We start from the raw sequence: 22,678 nt of genomic DNA, 5'->3' as shown, positions 1-22,678 counted from the left end.
TGGTGTCATTCAATGGGGATCCAGTGTCTGTCTGCTTGGGATGACATGCTTGACAAGCCACGCTGCCAAGGGACGGCTTGCACCTGTCACCCTGGGATTCGGATATTGGCTAAGGCTCTTGCCACCCCATAGTGCCTTTTTAGGCAAGGCTCAAATTCTAAACCTACCACCCTAGAAAACAAAAACGGGAAGAAACTAAGGGTAATGCTGCTCAATGCCAGAAGTCTAAATCTCAAAATGCATGCACTCGAGGCCCTTCTCAGTATGGAGAACATCAATGTCTGTGCTGTGACTGAAACCTGGTTCAAGGCTCCTGAGAGCACCCCGGCACTATCAGGTTTTACCTCATATCATGCGTTCCGGCCCCAAAACCCGGACCATACCACAAAAGGAGGGGGTGTATCCATATTCATCAAGGATACCCACACCTCCAGGTTGGTGGCTACACACAAAGCATCGGAAACCATCCAGGTGCAATTAACCATAGGCAAAACTGCTCTACAATTTGTAGCATGCTACAGGCCACCCTCTCAAACTCAGGAAACCCACACAGCCTTCCTGAAGACACTGGAGGGTATAAATGTATCACCAAACACCATCATATTGGGTGACTTCAACTACCCGAATATAGACTGGGAACATTACTCAAGCCCCAACTTTCTAGCCCAAAGGTTCCTGGAGTTCATAAATTCAAATGCCATGGAACAACTAGTCACCATCCCCACAAGGGGAGAAAATATACTAGATCTCATCACAAACATGGGGACAAAATGCTCCACACCGGAAGTATATCCCTCTTTGGTGAGATCAGATCATAAACTAATCTCACTAGAAATCCACATCCCCCCCCCCCCCCAAACAAAAAAGACCACAGTGAAGAACTTCTCTAAAGCAAACTTCACACTACTCAAGACAGGTGTGGTATCCTTCAAGGCCTCCGAGCCAATGAAAACCACAACCCAAGCTGCGGAAGCCCTTACAAATGCCTTCTATGAACACCTTCAGGACTGCATGGATCAGGCAATCCCAATTAAAACCAAGACTCTTTCCACCAAGGGCAAACATCCAGTCTGGTGGACCCCAGCCATAAACAAACTTTACAATAAGAGGAGAAAGCTATTACATGATAGAGCAAAATCCCAAAAAGGGAAGGCATCTTTGATCAGTACTAGCAAGAAACTACGATCCCTCATAAAATCATCCAAGGCCAACTTTGAGAAAAAAAATTGCCAAAGATTCAAAAGACAATCATAAGGCCTTCTTCAGCTATGTCAGAAACCTGGGTGGAAACTCCCAGATATGCTCAGAATTAGTCCAAAATGATACAAAAATCACTGAACCCACAGACATTGCCAACATACTGGCAGACAGGTTCAGCGCAAACTTCACCCCCCTCCCCCCCCCAAAAGGAGAGATAACTATCCCAACAGAGTGTAGCCTCCCAGACATCTCAAATGCGCAGGTGAAAGCTGCTCTCTCTAAAGCTAAAAACACAGCATCAATTGGACCGGATGGTGTCCCCGGCTGTGTGCTACATGAACTCAATGAAGAACTAAACCCGCACGTAAGGCAGCTGTTTAATCTTAGCCTTACCACAGGATATGTGCCCAAGAAGTGGCATACGGCAACTGTGGTCCCACTCCACAAAGGCGGTGTCTCTACGGACCCTGGTAATTACCGCCCCATAAGCTTAACAAGCCTGGTCTGCAAAGCTATGGAGAGGATCATAATGGAACTCATAAACAAGGACATAGGGGACTTGCAGACCTTGGACCGAACCCAGTTTGGCTTTGTCAAGGGCAGATCTTGCCTTTTGAACTTGGTCCACTTCTTCAAAACATTTACCAAGGCCATTGATGAGGGAAAGGCAGTCCATACAGCCTACCTTGACCTTGCAAAAGCTTTCGACACAATACCCCACTCGGGTATCATAGAGAAACTTACCAGCTTAAATGTAAACCCATATGTCACAAGATGGGTTGCAAACTGGCTAAAGGACAGAACCCACAGGGTTAGAGTTGCTGGAGCCATGTCAGACTCCAAGCCGGTTACAAGTGGTGTCCCACAGGGCTCAGTCCTTGGCCCCCTATTGTTCGGCATCTACTTCTCAGAAGTACAGGCAAACATAGGAGGACTATGGCTGACAAAGTTTGCGGATGACTGCAAACTGGGTGCCATAGTAGATAGTACATCGGACAAAGACATCCTTCAGAGGGGTCTCACGGAAACTGATAGCGGGTGCCAGAGCCATGGCCTGAAGTTAAACGCAAAAAAGTGTATAGTCATACCCTTCGAGAAAAACAAGGTAACCCCAAGCTACCATATAGGTGGCAACCCACTAAGCACAGAAGAGGTTATCAGGGACCTGGGTACCCAGGTTGACAGTGGCCTCTCGTTTGACACTCACGTTGCTAAAGTGGTTCGAAAGACCTTCTACATTGCCCATCTTATCATGAAGGGATTCACATCCAGATCAAGTGAGGTATTGTTCCCCTGTACTCTTCACTTATCAGACCAATGATCGAGTACAATGCCCCATTCGGGATGTATCTCACCCGACACCTGCAGCAATTGGAGAGACCCCAAAAGTTCCTCACCAAAAGGATAAAGGGACTCCAAAACCTGTCATATACTGCCAGAGTGAAGAAACTCCAACTCTATTCAGTTGCATACCGTCTGCTCAGAGGTGACCTGTGCCTGACATACAAGGTCATGACCAACCCGGAATTAATGGACATGCTCCACCTCAAAAAATCCAAATCCACCAGAACCACTAGAGCAAGTGACTTAAACCTTAGCACGGATATAAATAGGACGTGCTGGAGGGATAGATTTATCACCCAGAGACTCCCCATGCTGTGGAATAAAATCCCGGTCCATGTGAGACAGAGCACCTCGCTGGCTCTGTTCAAGAGAAATCTTGACCGGTGGATGGGAGATCGTAGGTTTACAGAGAATCATCTCTGTGTCACTGCTGGACAGAGGCACAACAAACTAATGGGCACATTATTTCTAACATAAGGGGTGGTGTAAGCCACATAACTTTGGGCTAGGCTTATAAATGCCTTAGGGCAGATAGCCTAGTATAAACCTATGAACCTATGAACACACACACACACACTAAACCTTATCTAAATATTCTAAATATACTCTAATTAAATAAACCTTATATAAAGTTTTTTTTTTTTTTTTATAAATTGTGACAAAAGGCCACTAAGCACACGCTAAGTATAAAGAGAAGAAACAGTGACAGAAAAGTCACTGATAAGACATTCTTCAAACTAGGCACAGAAAAAAAGAGGCCAACTAGAAATTTAAAGCACACCAGGGAAAGTGAAATACACTATTAGCTAAATACACTAATAAGCTATAAGAGCTTATAAAAATTTCTAAAACTACTATCTAGTTAAAGTTATCAATAATACAAGAAATATTTGAAAAAATAAGGTTTTACTGACCCGAGCTAATAATGACATACATGGTAATGAAGACTTACCTTTAACTGTAACTTTGTGTTCTCCAGTCCCTGGGTGTGTGAACAGCTCCACATGGATTGATACTTCTCCAACTGGGTCATCAACACCAGAGCCTGAAAGGTGACCAGACAGTTAAATGTATTAACAGCATGCTTCTCTGTTTTTGCTAAGCAGAATGTTATTGCCAGAATCTAATCATTTGAGCACTGGCACTGATAAATAATTCTTTACAAGACATAGTGATGATAGACACATCTGAAAGAAAAGAGTGAGTCTGTACTGAAAGGTATTAAGTACAAGGCAAAGTGCATTATCTTTCCTAAGTCATAGCAACACATGAAAAAAACAAATCATGCATACCTTAACTCAACAACTGAATGGTTGCACTTTACCCCAGGTAGAGATACAAACTGCAATATTCAGACACCGATTACTAGTAAGTACTGTGTACATTCATGAAGATTTATGTACATTTGAAGATTCAGTGCTCATATGATTAGATACCATCAAAGCAAGCAGTAGCAGTATATGCCTTATTTCATAATCCAAAGAAAACAACACTCTAAGAAGCAAGGCTTAATATTCCAAGAGACCCAAGGTTCACACATGCAATGCAGTCTGAGATGGTCCATGTTGCCCAAAGGGCTAAAAAATAAAAACGTGAGTAGCTGAGTAAAGATTTAATAATATCCAAACAATTTAATTCTAAAGACTGGTGTCTACTTTGTCTTGATCAATAAAAACTAATGACAGCACCTGGCTAGCTATAACAAATATAGGAGTGCTGGGTCCTTACAGGTTCATAGCGGAATACATGCTTAACTGCCCTGAAGAGACATTTTAAGCTAAGCCAATAATTTCAGGTTAGAATCAAATCTTGTACCTTGTGTCTATGAAGTTAAGACCATAACCATTATGCCAACACCCCCTCCCATCTTGTTTGCTGCTGTTAGTAATTGACACGATAAATAAAAAAGTGGGACCATAAATTACAAAATATTTTGATGCCTCCATTTCCTAGTATTGAGACTGGCACATGATAACTGCTTGCATATCTGTTACTTTTCTTGACTACTGCTCTTCATTTGCAGAAATTAATAGGAATAGCTCTCAATTTCTTTGCTGAAAAATTGGTGACAAAGCCTAAAATAACAGGGAGATGAAGGCCCAGAATCAGGGCCATTTTAAATATTAAATTCACTTAAAAAGTAAGAACAAGAGACCCTACATCACTATTAATGTTCTAAACAAGTGAAAGAAACACTCATTTTTGGCATTATTGTCTGACTATTATTTTTAGAGATTTACCAGAATAGCAACAATTTTATGACAGTTGCACAAAATATAAAGCAGAATCAGGAAGGTTTTGCAAAATCAGGGACTGTTGAAAGGTATGTTGGGAGGGTAATTAGAAACAGTTCTTCTAAGTACCACAAGTTGGTGACTTTTTTTATTTTCACTTAGTTTCACAAAATGTGGATAGTCTGAATTACAAATACAACTTAAGTGCAAAAATGCATTAGAGATGCATAATTAGCCACTTTAGTAACAGTACATGAAACTAGGTGGAAATAAAAACATTGTCTCACAGTACTTAGCATCCCAACCCCCAGTGTTTTGACCCAGACTCTGGTGAGTCTAACAACCTCCAGGCTTTGATATAATTCAGAGAAAATAACTAAATTTGGATAAAAGAAGTCTTCACAAACTGTTGTCCTGTAACTACCTCTTCAGATAAATGACAAAATATAGTTTAGGAAAAGGCACAGTGGATACTTCCGAAGTTATAACATATAGGAACCCTTGTTATCTAGTTAAAGAATGATTTATAACCACTTTCAGATAGTATTGCATTTCGACATAGCTGGCTTAGTTTAACCACATGATGCCAGAGCATCTAGAACAATTGTGTCACATCTTTAAAAGCCTTTTAAAATGTTTTTAAATATGTTTCTTGCTTTTTGACTTTTAGAAGGAAAGCTGTATCTCATAATGCTGTTGCAGCCTTGTGTATAAGTTCTCGTATCTATGTATTTCAGTTGTAGGGAGAATTGGAACAGATGGTGCACCTGCCCTTGGTGCCAGTGTGCATTGCAAAAGGATGACAATTAGGCATATTCTTTATTCATATAGTAAAGAAAAAATGGTCAACTTTAATTTTCCTTTCCCCCTGTACTGTTCACTCTCTGTCCCTTTTCTGTACTAAAACAAACAAAAAAAAGTCATCTACACATCCTTATGTTTTAACAGATGTGTCTCCAGAAAAAGCTCACTGCTTTCTGGTTGTCAGGGTGCAACCACTAAGACGTCCTCTAGAATCTTGCATTTATGTAGTAGAATGGTAGTGATCAAGCTTTTATTTTAACTTAAAAATTGTCTTTTCTCAATTGGACAGAAGCAACAGTCTGTATTTATCTATTTGTAAGTTCTATTTTTTATTTATTGAGTTTGTCAGTTTTAATACCATATGTACTTTCTTTAGATAGCCAACTTTGTAATTGGGGGGGGGGGGGTATTGGGAGAAAGAAAACACCCAAAAATTAATAAGAGGAAAGGTAGGAAAATAATATAGGTAAAGTAAATAAGATGTTTTCAGACTGAAAAGTGACGATGGCTGAATTATGGTGATCGTAGAGGGGGGGGGGGCTAGTAATACCTAGGTTAAAAATAAGTTTTGTACTTACCATAATGTTCCATCTGTGTTGTCCATTTTCATTCTTTCTCAACTTCAGATCCGAAGCTCAGATCCATCTTGGCCATTGCTAAAGCTTGTGTCAACCTAAATCTCTTGAGGTTCCCCATACCGCACCAACCCTAAGTTACCTCAAATCTTGTTTGCTGATTTTACTAGAAAAACAATATTTACTATACAAAAGAGGTGTAACAACTGTATGTACTCAACTTAGAGAGTATATCTGGAGCTTAATATACAGGACGGTGAAGTTCCTCTAAAAACTCATTCTTCTAGAAGTTCATATATAAAAAAAAATGGATGGGGCTTGGTGGGCGGGAAGTTAAAGAATGAAAATGGGCAACACAGATGGAGTGTTATGGTAAGTACATAACTTCTTTATTTGACAATGTCAATTTTCATTCTCTCCTCAACTGATGGGACAGAGTCCTCAGCTACCTTCAATAACCACATCACCACAACAGTCGGGAAATCCTTCTATGTGGCACACCTCATCACTAAGGGCTTTTCATCCAGAAAAAAGGTGGTCATTGTCCTACTGTACTCATCCATCATTAGACCCATTATAGAGTACAATGTCCCGTTTGGTATGTACCTCACAAGACATCTGCAACAGCTGGAAAGGCCGCAGAAATACCTCACTAAAAGAATCACAGGCCTAAAGCAGATGCTCTATACTGACCATCTAAAAAAACTCCAGCTATACTATGTGGCATATCGTCTACTCAGAGATGATCTCTGCTTAACATACAAGGCCATGTCAAACCCTGAGCTGTTGGACATGCTCCACTTAAAGAAATCCCAATCCCTCAGAGCCACATGCTCCAGGGATATAAACCTTGTCATCACAATGAACAAAACATGCTGGAGGGTTAGGTTCCTGAGCCAGAGATTCACCATACTCTGGAATAGACTGCCCATACATGTCAAGCAGAGTGCCTCCTTGACCCTCTTCAAAAGGAACCTTGACGATTGGATGGGAGATAGGAAATTCACCCCGGGGATCACATCAGTCACCCTGCTAGACAGGGGTCCAGGAAAGTAAATATTGTAGGAAGAAATATCCAGAGAATTGTTATGGCTAGGCTTGTATGGGCCCTAGGGCCGATAGCCTAGTACCAACCCATGAACCTAAATTCCAGGGTGGACTCTAAGAAGGCATATTCGTGAGCACAGTTGAACCAAATGATGCTCTATCCCTGGAGACCGGATCTAATTTGCAATCAGTAACAAAAGTTTGCAGAGTAGCCCATGTTGCTGCTGAGCATATGTCATCCATAGATGCTCTAGAGAAGCAAACTAGAAGTTGCCATTGATCTAGTTGAATGAGCCCTTACCAGTTGTGGTAAGGCAATGCCCAGTATTTTTTATACATGAATGAAATGCAATCAGTTATCCATCTTGCCAAAATGACTTTGGCAACTGGTTTACCCAATTTCAAGTTTGCAAAGGAAACAAATAACTGATATGTTTTCTTATGTTTTTTGATCTTTATAAGGAAAAATGTAATTATTCTGCTCCCCTTCAATAAACACATCACACCGAATGATGTTTGACAACCTTTATTAAACTTCCTTAAACATAACTTTATTGACCAATATTATTAATCACATCATAAACATCCATATAACTGTTATTAGTCCCAGCATAAACATCCATATAACTGTTAACTAGGGCAGCATGACCTCGCTCACCCTGAACAAATAAGCAGTGTTCTTCCCTCTGTTCACTTATTCTGCTTATCAAGCAGCATCCCATCGTTCACTTTCATTTCCCATTTACTGAATTAAACATCCAACCAGATAAGCAGCGTCCTTACCTCCATTCTCTTATTTTACTTATCAAGCAGTGTCCATCTGCTCACTTTCCTTTCCCAAATCATTGAAATGAACATCCAACACTTCTTCTTCTTCTTTCAGCTTTTCCTGGTTAGGGGTCGCCACAGTGGATCATCTGTCCGCTCATGATTGGCAGTGGAGTTTTACAGTGTCGAGTTGCCTGCCCGGCACCCAACCTTCCACAGAAGGCACACACATGCACACTCACACATAGGGCCAATTTAGAGTGTCCAATCCACCTGCAGCATGTCTTTGGGATGTGGGAGGAAACGAACATCCAACACCAGAGGGGGAAAGAAGAGGGACAAGCCTGTTCAGGCTGTATACCCACCTTCCTACCAAAACTTTGAACAAAACCTTCCAAAACAAACATAAACACACATTAAAAAGGGGGTGAAGCCAAAGATCATTTAGTGTACTTCGTCCTCTCTAAACCAAACTGGATCCCTGTCATCAACCTCCCAAAGCCCTAGCATATAAATACCCAAAGCAGCCAATTGCCTAAGCGGTTGAAATTAAACCGATGATCCCTCTCCAATGCCAAAGTAATACCCATAACCTTGTATAACTTCTGTAAATTAAACAAATCCTCACTACCAATAGTAGCTTTGTAATGATTCCCAGGTCATTACCTGCCAAATGTACCACCAGAACACTAAGAAGCCCAATGTCACCAGAAACAAAGCAAGATCAATTGTATGCCATCATGCCTAACTGCAGCCCATTTTACCACCCAATGGATATAATAATGGCCAAAATGAGATTTCCTTTCTAAAAGATCAATTTAATAGCAATCCTGCCATCATAACAACTACCCATTATAAAGCAAGAAAAACATTTAATGACAAACATAGCATTTGCTGACCAACAAACCACCCTCTTAATGACTTCAATACATTCATAAAGCAAATGCCACCCAGACTGTAGCCCAATGAACTTCCATTTACCAAAGTCAACCCTTGCAACAAAACCTATCTTGTGAATAACCAATGTTTGTCAATCTTTACACTATCAAACCTACCTCAACCTTTCAAGCATATGAACCCCCATCCAAAATTTAGTAAATTCAAGTAGGGCTGTCACCCATGCTACTGTACTACTCGTAGCTAAATCCTCCTTGACCAATTGAACTGCCTTACCTTGTTCCCAAGCCTGAAATGAATAACTCAATAATCCTTCCCTCCAAACTCCTTCGCCCAGGCAGCTGCAAGACAAAGTTAACAAATCTAGCAATGCCCTACCATATGCCTTCCTTATAAAAACTGCCCCAGACTCCTGCAGCAAGCATCTAATCCTTCTAACCCAACCTGACACACCTCATCTAGCAGCAAGAACAGTCCATACAAACCAGATGAAAATGAACCTTATTCCCCAACAACTTATCCTGCTAAACCTCTGATGCCAGACAAACTGAAACTAAGTCCAAATATTCAACATCCCTCCTCCAATTGTTCTTCCCTCCTGCTGCCTAACAAGCCGCAAACCAACCCCCCAAAGTATGCCCAAAACCAAAAATCCTGCCACATTTGTAAACAAATGCAAATCCCCATGAAAAACACAGTCCATCTCACTCAAGGCCATACCACTAAACTGCTCCAAAAGGCACCACAATGCTAGAACAACTTGCACCAACTTATTAACCCTCACCCAAATGACCCGAGTAAGCTGTCCGATATTCAAACTTCAGGAGCCCAGAATGCTCAACAACATCCTTAATCCACTGCTTGTCCTTGGATTTTCCCCTCAAAGTTTTTATTTCCCTGTGTTCCCTTCACATCTGGTAAAGAAACAAACCATGGCCTAGATCTGCTAGGAATCCCAAAACAATGCCTTGCTTAAGTCTTCTATCTTCTGCCTAGCCAATGGAACACCTAGTTTGTCACATATCCCCCAAAACACACACATACCTACAATGCTCTATCAAGCCCTACCTACTCTTAAAAAGTCATACATACAATGTACCACCACCTAGCAGCCCAAAGGAAAGAATGCCAAACAAACTCAACCTACCCACCCACCATTCCTACTCCACCAAACCTACACAATCTCTTCCTTTCTCTATAAGCAATGAAAATTCCTACAAATTGACTCCTCCCCCCTTCATTCAATAGAAATTCCTTAAGAGAACCTCCCATCTATTAGCCATATGTTAATAGGAAAATGCATCCCCCGGTCTTCCCTTTGATCTATGAAAGGACACCCCTTTTTCCTATCCTCAAAAATTCCCTTTACCCCTCTACGCTGACATCCAATTAACAAAGATATCCTGCACAATTCAGGCTGTTGCAAACTCAGATTAACCAACATGCCTTCCTGTCTGTCACCTTCACAGCTGAATACATGCCCGGACAATAAGTGTGTGAAAATCTACATACTACCCACAAACCAACCCCACTCACAAAACGTACCCTCATCACGCCCCATTAACTAAGTCGAATGTCCTTATGCCTCACAGTGACTGATAGACCATTTTCACCTCTGTTCATATAAAAACCAGGCATCCAAACCCAAAATAAATAACCTGATGTTGAAAGTTTGTGGGAAGATAAGACAGGTGAAAACAGCATAGGTTGTCTAGCAATCAAAAGAACTGGAGAGGCCAGGCCATCAGCTTGAGATGTCTGGATAGATCATACCTGTCGGATGAGACAGGAGGTCTGGAGTTGGATCCAGAGTCCAAGGTTGGTGAAGTAAGTGAGGCCAAAGGAAAGGGAACCAAATCTGTTCAGCCAGTAAGGTGCAATCAGGATGACTTTGCTCTTGAACATGGCAACTTTCTGTAGGAATTTTGGTGAGTCCCCTTGTGGGGGTTTAGGGCAAAGTAGCTGCTGCATTTGTTGTTTAGGGGAGAAGCAAAAAGATCACAGCAAGGCTGGCTCCACTGACAAAATATCACCCTTTTCACTTTCTTGTAGAATTATCACTTTTGAGGTAGCAGAATGCACCTGCTCAGTTTGTCTGCTATCACATTGAACTTCCCCGGAATGTGCTTTGCTATAAGAAAGTGGTTGGAGGAACTTGCACATTGCCACACTCTGAGGTCTTCTCAACACGAGGAGTAACATCTGGTCCCTCCTCCTTTGTTGATATACCAAACTACTGACATATTGCCTGTTTGAATTGCAATCATCCCCAAAGGAAGAGCATTTTGGAAGGCCTTCAATGCCCACAGCACTGCTTCCATCTCTAGAGAATGTATATGCAAGTTGGCCTGTTTGGGAGACCAAGTGCCTTAGACTGTTTCCCCAGAAAAAGCCCCACCCCAACTGGGAAGCACCTGTGGTCACTATGCCCTTGAGCTGCAGGGGAATGAATGAATGACCTTATAGAATCTGATCTGACTCCACCACTTGAGATCTCTCTTGCATGTCTGAGTGATTCAAATCAGAGTTAAAATGGGTTGGTAAAGTAGTGAACATTATGATGCTAACATCCACTGTAGAATTCTCATGTAAAATCTGTCTAAAGGTACTAGTGTTATAGCCATTGACATTGACCCTAGAGCTTGACGGACTAAGTGGGCTGAAATCTTGGTACTGCATATTATTTTTCTGACCTGTGATCTTATAGTCTGGACTCTTGAAGGAGGCAGTGAAGCTATCATAACCTTTGTGTTGAACACTGCTCCTATGAATTCCAGATTTTGAGTTGGTTGCAGTTGATACTTGTCATAGTTTATGGTATCCCTAGATGAGATCAAGTCTGGAGAACCTGATCTCTTGCCCTTATCAACAGATGCCTGGTCGGTACGGTAATGAGCCAGTCATTCAGGTACAGAAACACCTAGAATCCCTGGAGTCTCAAGTGAGCTGCTACTAATGCCATGCATTTGATGAACACCCTGGGAGCTGTGGTGAGACCAAAGGGAAGAGCTCTGAACTGGTAATGATTAGCTTCCAGCCTGAAACTTAAATACTTTCTGGATTGTCTGTTTATCTTTATGAGGTAGTACACATCATGAAGATCTATCAAGAACATCCAGTTATCCTTGCCTAAAAAAGGGAGAATGGACTGAATTGTAACCATCTGAAACTTGGTGCATCAAACTTATGCAGAAGAAGCAGGATGAAATGGACTGTAAGTATCCGGAAATTAGGTTGCTTACACTATGATTTAGAAAGATCGGTTGCTCTTGAGAGGCGGACAGCTTGGGCAATGGGTAAGGACACCTGTAGCATCTATCAAAAAAGGATATCTAGAATCTTGTTTTTACATGTCCCTTCGTTCTAGATACATTTTCTTATCACTTACTGGAAAAGTACATGAAGGGAAATAGGTTTTAATTCCAGTGGTATTGAGGTTCCTGCTTCCTTGTTTGCCAGTTGTAGGTGAGGGGAAATTCAATCAAAGCCCTGAACAAGGAGTCATTATCAAGGTGGGGCAATAAAACAAGGATGTCATCAGAAGTAATTAGAAGTAGTTGGTTGTGGAAGAACTTATATTAGTTTTCCAAAGTAATGGAGTTGCAGGATGAATTAGAAATTACATTTTGGGGGTCCATGAGATGTCCAAGCTCCATGCATGGATGTCTCTTAATGGGAATACCTGGATCAGTTTATTGAAAGGCATTATGACAATTTCCAGAGACATGAACTCAGGAAAGGTTTATCTTACAACCTTGTATGGCCTAGGAATAAAAAAGAGCAGTTAACAACTTTACTGTAGGAGTACGAAAGGTGAATTGGCGTAATCCAAGAGTATTTTGGACATAGTGAAGAGAGAGAAGGTAATGAAGTACAGAATTCACTCCTGAAAACTGTCACAGGCCATTACTGCAGAGTTTAGTAACCGCCACTGTCCAAAGGAGGACGATGGAAGGAGGGCATCACTGGAAAGGAAATTTACAAAGAATCCTTAGGTCTTCTGAGAGAGGCCCAATAGAGGGTCCAGAACATATTTTCCCACTCAGCATTCTCTGAGGGGAAGACTCCAGGAAACAATTTAAAAGAAAAGGTAACCATAGTGTGAAGGAAGTCCTGGCCACTGGACAGAACAAAAAAAGGCAAAAAGAGAGTGACCAACCATCAAAAAAAGCATCTCTCCTCCCCGTCACCAAGACAGAGAGCCACAGAAATGGAGTGACAGGGTTTGATCCCAAACTATAGCACGATGGTGAAACAATGACTCCACAATTGAGACCCCCAACTGGACAGGACAGATACATGAGACCAGGAACCAACCTAGTCAACAACCCCACATCCCAGGCTCACTCCATGGAGAGGATACAAGGCTGAAGCTGTGCAAAGCAATGCAGTACAGTATGAGACATAAAGCATCCAAGGCAACCCCATATCCTTTGTCAGAAGGGAAGGCCAGTGTCCTTCAATGATGACATGGGGCCACAACAGAATGAGACCGACCAGACTTCCATGTGGATGAAAGATATGGATGGAGGAGAAAACACAAAATCCAACTAAGTATGGTTGGAAAGTTAGTGTGAAATCCCTGGTCACAGATGCTACAGGAATATATTTCTTCAATCCAGCCAGCATGCTTCTCAAAAAAGAAAAGGGACATCATACCCCCCCCCCCTCTTTTTTTTAAAATCAGGAACAAACCCCACACAAAAGGAAACAAAAATCTGTGATCGCAGACGGAGCTGAACATTACTGTTAAGGCTAGAGAGCCCGAAAGTAGCCAAAGGAACACAATCCATGTAAAAGGCTATTTTCTATAACATATGTAGCTATGATAGTGTTACCATCAAATCCTAAGAATGCCTCAGATCCAAAGTAGTCTGTATTTCTCAATGGTTCCCAAGTACTGTTTAAAGATTAAAAAAAGAATATGGGAAAGTCAGATCCTAGTGATACCTCGGATCTGAAGATGTCTACAATATTCAAACAGTTCAGATCCGAAAACAAAGGCTCAGAGCATTACCCAGCTCTCTGTGTTTAATTTTCCACTTTTTGTATCCTAGACTCGGGACACACGGGGAAGAGTATGCGGGCATGTTGGACCCCAAGGGTAAAGACAGGATCCACGAAAGTGCCTTCTCTATCCTCGTCTTTACTTTTTTTTTTTTACATATATATATATATATATATATATATATATATATATATATATATATACATACATATATATATATATATTTTTTTTTTTTTTTGTAGTTTCTGATCCCAGAAGATAACCTGTATGATTCATGATGCTGGTCAAAGACCTAGGATCCGATGAAATTATAAATTTAGATGACCTCATGAAATAGGACCTGTGAGATCTGAAGAGGATTAAGGATCTGAAGGAGGTCAGAGAGATTTTGGATTTGAGGCATGGGATCCGAAATCCTCTATGATAGTTCCATAACCTCCTATTTATTGGGGGGTACTGAGCCCCCAAATGAACCAAGGGCAAAGTCAGCAATGCACACAGTGAAATGTTTCAAAACTGCTCACGAAACCAAAACACAATTGCAGGAGCCCAACATAGACTCAGGAGAACTGGAGGTCTGTAACCAATCCACTCAACCTGAACAAAAAAGAACAATAGTTAGTTTAATTTTAACTAAAAAAAATTCTGTAAAGCAGTCACCTCCCAATCTCTTAAAGTAAGAAAAACTGGACAAAGCTATTAATAAAAGTGGTATATTTTTAAACTTTGTCTTACAAACTTAGAAAGTTTACAGAGTACCAGGTTTTGCATTAGCATGAATTTTCTGAAGGGTATGAAATCTGACACACAAATGTCTATCATTATATTTTAAGTTCAGTCTTCAACAAATTGTGCCCCCCCCCCAAAACAAAACCCCAAGAAAATGGATGAGGGGTAATGAAAAGGATGCAGAACTGTGCAGCCCAAAGCAAGTTAGCATCGTGGAAAAATAGAAAGGTATCAAGGACAACAGACAAAGACCCAAATGACCCTCACTGACGATCTAAACATATTTCATCAGTTGGGTAGTAAGGTAAAGATCTCTGCTAGATTAGCACGGATCTAGGCATTAAACTAACAATGGACAGGAGGAGTCACTGCTCTCACCATCTCTACAAGAGAAAAGAGAAATCTCCAGGCAAGCACAAAACACCAAGGATGCACATCAGAAAGAAAAAGGAATTTCACAAGTACACACTAAGCAAAAATTGAAAGCTAATAAATGAATTTTTAAAGTCAGTAACTCAGTGAAATGTAAAGGACAGAGGAAAAGACATTAAAAAAGAGAAGAAACTTTTACAGGAACTATTTAAAAACTAATAATAATACACTTATAAAATGCATGAGAGCCAAGATCACCCACATCTTTTCACCTAAAATGGCAAACAAGATCTGAGGTAACTTAGGGTTGGTGCATTATGGGTAAGGAGAAGCTTGAGAGCTTTAGATTGCCACAAGCTTTAGCAACAGCCGAGATGGATCTGAGCCCATCAGTTGAGGAGAGAATGAAAATTGACAACATCAAATTTATAAGTTATGTACCCACCATAACTAGGCATCTGTGCTGTCCATTTTCATTCTTCCTCACGAATGAGGTTTGGATCCGATCCTCGGATCCAACTTAGCTGCATACACTAGATTTTGGATCCAGCTCCTCCCTTTACCAATAATGATGTATTCTATCCCCATTACCTCAGATCGAGTTTGCTGCCTAAGCCTCTTCTGGTCCAAGAGAGAAAGGATAGATGGAAATAAAGATGGGGCTCAAACCTGGAACAGTAGTTTCCAAACATATTCCAACAGGTTCTTCCAGAAGAAAATAAGGAATGGGGGATGGATGACCAGGGGAGGGGTTACACAAGACATAGATGGTCCACCACCAAAAGCCTCCAGAACACCGATTCTTCATAAGAAGGAGTTTGGCATGACCAGCCACCTTTTTGTTTAAGTACTTCTAGAATATCTCCAAAGAAGATGTCATCAGGTGGTGATCTGGGGGATCCTTCTCCCTCATCAAAATCAGTGAATTCCATGACAAACTCCATGGAGGAGTCTGTGTCTCCTCTTGCACATCCTCTTCCAAAGAAACTCCTCTGTGGGATGTTCAGGTGAGGTATCAGAAGAGAGGGGGGAGTTCCTCAAGTGGACCTGTATGGAGACTAATTAGAACAGGCTGTCCCTGTGAAGTAAGTCTGAAGGACTCAGAACTCAGAGTCAATGAGGAATGGGGAATAGGATCCGATAAGTGAGACACAGTTCTCTATGGAGACATAATACCCTTTCTACCACTTTGAAAGCCAAGGGACCAGGGGACACCCTCTCCTCCCTCCATGGAGCCGAAGCTTCTGAAAAAGGTAAGTCAGGGCCACCCCTGGATCCAAGCCTCAAGGAGGGAATCATATTCAAGCTGTCCAGGGCCGAAGCTCCGACACAAAGGGATGGATCTGATAAAAATGGAGCCAAACCCAACCCCTCAGATCCAGTGTTGACATCTTTGCTCCGAGACCCACTCTGATCCAAGGGTACCAGAGCAGAGCCAGTCAGGGAAATCCCTGGAGTAGATGAATGAACTCTCCTCAGATCTGATGCAAAAACACTTGGAAAGCTGAGATCCTGGGACTTCAAAAACCATGAGTCAGATCGGACTTCATAGGCACACTCATGGATCCAGTAGGGGATTGAGCTGGCAGAACCCCCATCTGGATCTGAGCTCTGAGGAATTTATGCATCATCCTATCCGCATCCACTTCAAACAGGCTTCTGAAAGATCTAGAAGATGCTGTGGAAGGAGGTCAAGATTGTTTCTTTGAAGTTTGGAATAAATGAGTGAAAGAAGGACAAATAGGTTTGACTGCGTAGTCTGGAGTATGGCTTCTGTGAGATGTACTGGTTCCCAGATCTGAAGGGTTAGGATCCGAAGAAGAAGTAGAAGACAAGGGAGATATAATTATAGGTGCCAACCATTTCACATCCAAGAATGACTTTGGATCCGAGGGAAGGCCAAGAGATTTAGGATTCAAGGAGGTCAAATCTGAAATTTTTCTAATCTTTTCAATTGGTTCCAAGGAAACTCTTGGGAACTTCAGAGGAGACCATTAACTCATTCACTCCAATGGAGCTCAGGAGGTTTATACTGTAACTTCCAATGGGCAGAGCCTAAGCCTTTTCACAGAATCAAATTATATCTCTGGAACCAAAAGGATTATGAAAAAAGTATAAATGCCAAACTCTTCATCACAAACCATTTTTATAGTGGTAGTATTCTTTACGTTCTAGGACTTAAACCAAATTTTATAAGTCACAGTAAACACAGTAACTATTACATTTATAATATTTTGTAAACAACTTACAGTATCTCAGCAACCACTCAAGTTACAGAGATACTGTCAGCAGCATTTTTTCATCTAGCTAAGAGATGTGTGTATGAAAATCAAATCTCAAAGTATGTGTGTCAGATACTTGGAACAGCAACACAGAGCACTGGTTTCACAGAGATGGTGGTGGAGAGCCTGACTTGGAACACTCGGCTGAGGACACAACCCTACAGCTGTGTCAGTGGGGAGTCTTATTTGGGGGCCTGGAGAGAGAGAGAGAGAGAGAGAAAGAGAAAGAGCTAGGGAAACCCAGCGCCAGTACAGTGTGTGTTCCCTGTGTGCTCTTAAGAGAAATTGTGCTTGGTGCAGAGAGCTGCATCTGTAAATACTATATGTATCTATTTTTGTTCCAAGAGAACGTCCCTCACTGGTGTCCATGGTGAGGATTGAGACTCCTTGATCACGTAAAAATGAGGTGAGTATTAATGTAAAATACTTTATTTCCACAAAACTATATTAGTGTGAAAAAATATGATATGGACACATCTAGACTAACTGTTTCATAATACTTTTATGTATGTATGTTTGGCTGATATAACAGAAAGGCAACAGAAATAGCTTTTTATATCATAAACTGTCAGTAACAGTGGTGTTGGTAAAATGAACAGGGAGACAGGTATACAAGACTGATGCAGGCAAATAGGCAAACTGCAAAAACAATGACCTAGCAATCCATTTCCTAAGCCATTTTCCCTGGCAAGAGTCACAGTGGTAGCACACACTGCTCGGCAGAGTAGATTTTTCTCTCCCCAACAACAGTTCCCACCTCATCATGTAAGACATTCAGATATTGAATGGGCTACTAGCACTGTATTGCAATGCAATGACAAAAGTGAACCAATGAGATTTCAATGCATGGCACTCATATTGGCCCACTAAAACTGCTGTTTCATGCACCTACAATGAGCATAGGTAATGTACAGCTATCTGTTCTGTTTTTAAATATAATCGCAATCTTAAAATGAAAAACAAGACAGGTAGTTTACAAACTGTGTATTAAGAAATCACAATGATGATTGCCTAATGACAGTCTGTAAACTAACAAATGGGGGGGGGGGGGGTGGCAAATATTTTTGTTGTCCAGGGCACTAATTTCTCTTGCTACAGTTCTGCTATGCAGCCTTACAGCTGTGAATATGGGTGGAGGGTATGCCTTAATACTTTGTTGCTAATCTCTTATAGACGTAACATACTGAATAAAGGAGTGAGGTATATATTTTATTGAAGGGTCCAAAATACAGATGAGCAATGGAAATTTGTACATATGTGTATATTTTAGGCTCCATTTCTACTGAACTGTCTGCTGCTGTGTCAGTTTTAATTGCATATTTACTTTCTTTAGAAGCAATGTCATTTGGGGGTACATTAGGAAACCCTTTCTCTGTTGACTAATGAGTTCTTTCCCCATTACGACATTATGTTCAGGTAAAGGACTCCTCAGTCAGATCTTTTGGTTGTGTTTCTAAGTACAAGGTTTAGTTACATTAGTTTGATGTTTTTAAAGGTCTGCATTCTCTGGAAGACTGTATTTACCATTGAACTGACTAATTTCGAGTTAATTTTAGGAATAATTTTGAAATTCTGAGCAAGAAAATCAGTATTTCATAAAAGCAGAGTTAAAGAAAGCTGTGGAAATCCTATCCAAATGCTGAGCAAGATTCAGTCTGTCATTCATAAACCTGAAGTGGCATCACCACAATTACAAAAGTGAGGTGAAGTGCCAGTTTAATTGATAATATGCCCCTAAGATTTGACCAAGTTGTTCGGGATTTGGGAACCTATGTGGACAGTGATCTAACTTTTGACCAACATGTGTCTGCTGTTTAAAGAAAGCCCTTCTATACTGCACAGCTTATAAGCAAAAAGATTGTGTTTAGATTTAGAAATGTCATTGCTCCCCTTTACTCAGCCCTTGTTAGGCTAATCATTGAATATAATGCTACCTTTGGGGTGTATCTGTCCAGACTCATGCAACAACTAGAATGCCGTCAGAGATACCTTACTAAAAGGATACAAGGCCTGAACAACATGTCTTACGTGGACTGACTCAAAGCCATATCATACTCTGTATCCTACAGACTGCTAAGAGGTGAACTGTATCTGACACATACAGGGCATCCTTCAACCCATTACTGCTGGATTTGCTGAATATCAGCAAGTCAAATGGCATCAGAAATACTCTGTCTAGGGACCTAAACCTCTTCTGCAACATCAACAGAACAGTTTGGCAGGACAGTTATATCTCAAAGAGGATACTGTTACTGTGGAGCAGACTACCCATCCACATAAAACAAAGTTCATCCCTGTCCATATTCAAGCACAGCTAGATCTTTGAAGGGGAAACAGAAAATTTACCTCAGGACTGCCTCCAGTACTACTAATAGACAGACGCAGCTCCTAAATGCTTTATCCCATGCAAGGGTCCCCTGAAATTATCTATGGTATGATTCCAGTTATTCTCATTAGGGGGTAATATATAATTATCAACCTCATTAGGGGTAATATATGATTATCAACCTTATTTTCATCAGTGGTAGTAATACATAATTATTAACCATCGGATGGATATTGCCAATCTATAACCAAATGGAACAGGTTATTTCAATTACAAAAAAGGGAAACTGCCCAGGCTTAAAATTGCTCGTAGGGGCAGGTAGCCTAGTACTTACCCATGAACCTGTTATTGCATTGCTACTGTCACTGTTCTAATCTTGGCAAAAGTGATGGAAAGAACCTTTGTTCTAATACAACAGCAGTTTGGTATGAGTCTGTATTAGAGCAATACATTTATAATTAACAGTGGCTTTGTGCTTGTCTCACCATACTCATTTTACAAAGAAAAAAGTCCATGTTGCCTTTTGTCCTCTGCCAAGATGCAAGGAAGCAGGTGTGATTCCTTATTTATGTTTCAATGTAGCTATCTGATGGAACCACAGATGACACTGAAAATAAATGTTTATACTGCTGGCCAATGAGCTCCTTTTCCTGCCTTTCCTATTTCTGCATAAAGCAGAAAATGGAGTGATATATGCAGATTCATAACATTTGTACTAATTCATGCAAAGTGAAAAAACATAGTAAACTATTTTATCTTTTCATTTTTGATAAGCATTCCGATGAGTAACATGCAGAAATTCATTCTGTCAGAAACATTCATTCACTATATAGCGCAAGCAAAAATAAACAGTTCAACAGCCATTTAGATGCAACAACTTCTGTGCAGAAATGCAGTCAGGCACCAGTTCTAATCAGTGTGTAACCCATTCCAATACATCAGCTATTCAGTTTGTTAGGAGGCAATATACCTTACATCTTTTTGAATATAACAAATGTAAAAATCTGTGGAATGCACTTAGAGGACCATGTCGTAAACTGAAGCATTATAGTTGAATAAAAAAGTGATAAGTACTAATCCTAAAACTGGCCCAAAAGGGAGAAAGTGAATCATGTAGCTGCATAAAATACATTTTGGCATCTCATATTGAACTATATAATTTGCAACTTACTAAAGCAGATCTATACAGATAGCACACTTTCTAGTGATAAGCATTCATGTTAAATGGATAGCCCTTTAAAAAAATATATATATAAATATATATCTATATAAATATGTGAACACACGCACACATATATATACACCCCCCACACACACACATATATCTATCTATATATATATATATATACACACACACACACATATATATAAATATATACATGTACATATACATATATGGTTGTCTGCAATCCACTTGCAAAATAAAGTGATTGCTGTTCCTGACTGCTAATAACCAAAAGTGGAGTATTGTGAAATGTTTTTAGTTCAGCACCAAAATAACCTTTTTCAGTAGTAAGTTAAAATACAAGCATCCAATAAACTTGAATGCATGTTTGTTTCTTTAACGACTTCTTCTGTATCGTTGCTAAACACTTCCAAAATTTTTAAACCGACCCAAGAACTACATGTGATGCAGGACAAAAGTTGAATCTGGCAATGTTGCAAATCCTTCTCAAATTATTAATTTTTTAGCTGTAAACCAGTGGTGGAGAACAAAAAAACACATGCCTATATTACATGACTGTTAAAAGCAAGACAATGGGCTCTCATATTCAGAAATGTAAATGTGTTATCTGGCAAAACAAGCAGTAATGTAAGCTCTGCCAGAATGTGGCACTTCTCTGTCCTCAGCTTTCCCAATGCCTCATGTCTCCCAGCTCAACTGCATAGATAGCCTTTAATATATACTTCTGAGTCTTTAGTGCAACTTCTTACCATAGGTATCCTACCTACAGATTATCAGTGCACTAAGCAGTGACATCATCGACTAAGATCCAACAGTTCCTAATGCAGATATCATCATTTGTGCATAATTATATGGTGGTTAATTTAAACTGCCCTGCACTCAGGAAAACTAAAACACTGGTATATGAATGCTGGTCAAGGAGATATTGCTGACATCTGACATAATTTTGAATCGGCTTCTTGCAAAGGAGGCTAATTTTGGGAAAAAGTGTGTATGCTGTATGACAGCAGTGCTGTTACTCGTACTACTACACTGCAGGTATCATGATAACATTTAATTTCTTTGCTGGTTGGAAATATCTGTCCAAGGTGATATTTGGACATCATAGCCCTTACATCCTCTAACTGATGATTTCTGACCCCATCCTAGGTGGATATTTGATCCCATCACAGTCCCTGCTGCAATGGAGATAAGAAGTGACCTGTGCTAGAATTCTAAGTGGAAAAAAGCACAAAAAGATAGTAACTGCTGCCACTGGCAGAGTTAGTTATAATACTTCAATCTCTAGCAGATTATTCCTGAAGATATAGCTTTATAAGAAATACTATAAATATTTAAATACCACTAAAGTAGGTTTTTATCTCTGCTGTCTTCTTCCAGTCCTTCAGAAACACCAATGGAAATACCTTATGCACTGACCAGTTTGTGCAGAACAGCTCATGTTTAATATTTACCAGACTGATTATTGTGCTCATAATGAGTCCTCACTATCTTCAGCATGATTTTTTTAGATCAAAATATCCTAAATAGATCATGATACTCATGGCAAGGGTGGATTAATGTGCAGTTTTCATCAGTGATGTCACAGTTAGAAGCCTTAAACTAATATCTTGAAGTACCAAAACTGATATTAATCTATTAATTTGCAGCCTTGTGCACTTTACCTTCTATTCAAACTGAGTAATATATTTAGCAGGAACATATTTACCCACAAACTACAAGATCAGAAGGCCTGGTATTGTAAACGCATGTTAGTTATGTTGGCAGGTTAATAAATAAGTAACACTGTATGGTAATGTGATGGCAGTCCTTTTCATTCCATGCAAAAAAACAAGTCATGTTCTTACCATAACGTTCCATCTGTGTTGTCGATCTTCATCTGTTCTTGAATCTTGTGTATTTGGTT

The 22,678-nt window shown here is 40.3% G+C and overlaps 1 protein-coding gene across 1 annotated transcript in view; it reads right to left on the bottom strand.

Moving 5' to 3' along the window:
- Window positions 1–22,678, bottom strand: part of UNC13A (unc-13 homolog A) — a 5,702,976-nt gene that overhangs the window by 374,268 nt on the left and 5,306,030 nt on the right. Inside the window, exon 41 of the mRNA XM_044054109.1 lies at window positions 3,497–3,589. Within this exon, the coding sequence (XP_043910044.1) occupies window positions 3,497–3,589 (93 nt within the window). The remainder of the gene's footprint in view (window positions 1–3,496; window positions 3,590–22,678) is intronic.

Source organism: Protopterus annectens, chromosome 13.part0, assembly GCF_019279795.1.
Source record: "Protopterus annectens isolate FY-2018-M chromosome 13.part0, PAN1.0, whole genome shotgun sequence".
Lineage (NCBI taxonomy): Eukaryota > Metazoa > Chordata > Ceratodontiformes > Protopteridae > Protopterus > Protopterus annectens.
Note: the sequence above shows the minus strand (reverse complement) of the source record. Positions and strands in the feature narration are given on the sequence as shown.